The sequence below is a fragment of the Diabrotica undecimpunctata genome, unplaced genomic scaffold (genome assembly GCF_040954645.1).
Source record: "Diabrotica undecimpunctata isolate CICGRU unplaced genomic scaffold, icDiaUnde3 ctg00001762.1, whole genome shotgun sequence".
NCBI lineage: Eukaryota > Metazoa > Arthropoda > Insecta > Coleoptera > Chrysomelidae > Diabrotica > Diabrotica undecimpunctata.
Window position 1 is genome coordinate 23377 of NW_027312719.1, and position 3219 is coordinate 26595.

The 3219-nt window shown below is 35.0% G+C and overlaps 1 protein-coding gene across 1 annotated transcript; it reads right to left on the minus strand.

Moving 5' to 3' along the window:
* Nucleotides 1-1370: 1370 nt before the first annotated feature.
* Nucleotides 1371-2421, minus strand: LOC140431710 (zinc finger MYM-type protein 6-like; the record flags this gene model as incomplete). Its single annotated transcript, XM_072519594.1, has 2 exons — nucleotides 1909-2421; nucleotides 1371-1635 (listed from the first exon to the last, which is right to left on the minus strand). Coding segments are annotated over exons 1-2 (778 nt in total), but the record flags the coding sequence as incomplete, so codon positions are not given.
* Between the last annotated feature and the right edge of the window lie 798 nt (nucleotides 2422-3219).

Sequence of the window (3219 nt, forward strand, 5' to 3'; positions counted from 1 at the left end):
TTCTACCCGACGAAAAAATAAACGTATACTTGGCGTTTCCGTTATCAAAACTGAATGTCACTTCGACAAAACTAGAATTCAATTTAATGGGTGGTAAAAACAAGCTCGTATATTGCTACTATTTTCATAATATATTCGGTCTCTTTCTATTAGCAGAACAACTTCATACTGTTCTTTTCGCACTAATTATAAGTACTAACATGCAGTTTTCAGATTACCACAACTATACATATTATTACTTCTCAAATTAGTGCCGTTGCGTGCTAACTCTATTTTATTTTTTCTTTGATACCCCAAATTTTTAACAGCTTATGACCCTAATTTGCCACCAGTTTTTCTCAGGAAACCTTATATCATCATACTAAGAAAAAATCGGCTTTAATTTGGTTTAAAAACATGCATAAACGTCATGAGTAGCGTATTTTATTCAAATAATAAATGAACGAAATAAAATTTTTGTACAAAAATTAATTACTATTAACTGAATTAAAAATACTTGCGGCCATTTTTGACTGGCAACCTATTATCAATGTATTCTCTTAACTTTAAATGCATAAAAAAACAGAGTTTGATTAACTATATTATGAACGTAAACATTTTATATATATAAAATGTTTACCCGAATAATTACGACAAAACTAGAGAAAAAGGTAAAATTCTACCAGCCCCCAGAACAAGCTGGCTTCCGCTCAAAATTCGGAACAAACGATCACCTGCAAACAGTAAAAACCTTAATAGAAAAGTCGCTAGAATATAACAGACCACTGGTACTTATCTTCGTAGACTTTCACAAAGCCTTCAACACTGTGGAATTAGACAGCATTATAACTGCTCTAAACAATAGTAGAATAGATCAGTGGTTCCCAACCTTTTTCCCTTGATCGCCATCTTAGACAGATTTCACCAGTTATGAATACTACAATCGTCCCCCCCCCACCCAATTAAATTGAAACAAATAATGAATCTATACAAAAGGTAAGTATCCATATTTATTTATTTTTACATTTCGTAAAATGATAAATGGTTATATGTGTGTAAAAGAATTGTTAATGGCTTCCTTGGGCCTGGTGTCCCTCACATAATTTCTTTATGTCTGGCTCAATGTTGGTTAATAACAACCTCAAATCCCCTCTTTCTATTATGTCGAGCCTATTTCTTGGTCTGTTTTTCAATATACACACAGAACTAAAACCTTTCTCCACTAGATATGTTGTGAGAAATGCCAATAATAATAATTTGATTGCATTCCACAAGATTGGATACACTTTTTTTATCTGCGGCCAAAATCTTTCGTACCCACACTCCCGAAACAAACTTTCAATTTCAACATCATGTCTTAAATCAATTAAGTTTTCTTGAAGAGGACATACCGTTTGAAACTTCCACGCTGAAAGAATTGATAAACCAAGTTGGCACTTTCAGACTAGTCAAAACTTGGAATCGGGACTGCAGATCTTCTTTCAGTATTTGAAGGTCGAGAAAGTATGTTTGAAGATCCTCAGAATCACCACAAGAAGATTTTAAGTTGGGGAATTTGGTCAGATCTCTTCTCTGCATATTTTCTTCAAAAAGAGATAGTTTGTCAATGAATGCTCCGACTACAACATTCGCTTTGGCCATATTTATGTTCTTCCCCTGCAGGTTCATTTCTTTTAATTTTTGAAAAATATCTGATAAATAAGCGATGTCATTTCGCTTCTCTTGTAGTTCTGTACTTAGTGTGGGGTTAGTAGTATTAAGAAATTCAATAGCAGTATCCATGAGACTGAAGAACCGCCTTAAGCAATTGCCTTAAGAAAGCTAGCGGTCTTCCGTATGTAGTAGCAATGTATTAAATATCTCATCATTTTGTTCACAAAGTGTACGAAATATTCGATCATTATTTGGTTTTGCTTTAATTTTATTTACCGCATCTATGACAAGTCGAAGAGAATCGTGCAACCTCCTACTCAAATTCTTGGCAAGCAAATGCTCTCTGTGAATGACGCAGTGAACACACAAAATTCCAGGTACTGCTTGTTTCAGATGTGCAATAAATCCCCGATGGCGCCGTGTCATTGCTGCTGCACCGTCGGTAGCATAGGCGATTATATTTAATAAGGGAATCTCTTTTTCCTCAAAAAATCTCTTAACTACCTCAAATATGGAAGATCCTTTTGTATCAGTAATCAGACTTCTAACAAATAGCATTTCCTCGGCCATTTCTCCATTGTCGTCAATAAATCGGACATATAACAGCAGCAAAGCTTTGCTGTCACTCAGGGTACTCTCGTCAAGTTGCACAGTAAACTCTCTGCTTTTGAATTTGTTGCAGAGAACATCTTCGACATTGGCTCCCATTTCATCAATCCTTCTGGAGACAGTATTATTGCTGAAAGGAACTGCATCTGTTACTTGGCTGGCCTGACTGGGTTCCAACATAGTATCAACTATCTCTTTGACAGCTGGTAGATTCTTATTTCCTGGCAAATCAATGAATCCATATTTTAAATATTCCGTTGAGTACTACCGGCACTTTTTTTTAGGTGCTGACATTTTGAGAGCAAAACAAAAGAGTAATTAATTACACCTTATTGAGAAGGCAAAGGATAAAAACACTATCTCGCAATTCTCAATAGATAATTATATTGCCACGCGTCGACGTTTCTGTCCGAATTCTAACATTGTGACTAATAATGATTCTAATATTGTGACGCCTCGTGTTCGATAAGATAAGTGGTTATGTCCGAATTGAAAGACAGACTTAACAGTTTCACAAATAAATCACAGTATCTTTATTAAAATAACAACTCACTGAACACAATGAGTGTCAGTTGAAACAAAACAACTATAAGGAAAATGAAGAATTCGTTATAATGTATAATTACATATAACGATAATGTATAGAATTAAATTGTATTATGATTCATAGCTCTCTGTGACTAGATGAGATGTTAGTGTTATTATTACCTGCATTGGTATACATATATTTACTTTTTATTATTCTATGGATATCCGATCGAAAGTATTGTATTTTTTTTCTCTTTTCTTATTTTTCTCAATTACCCATTTCTCGTTTTCCGGATGCTAAACGCCCCCCTTATCGCCCCCTTTTCTCTGTCGACCCCCATATTGCCCCTTTCGCTCTATCGCCCTTCTAAATATCTCAAATCCCTCAGGTTGGGAATCGCTGGAATAGATTATATAGATTACCGGCTCACAAACTCTGAGATAGCGCGT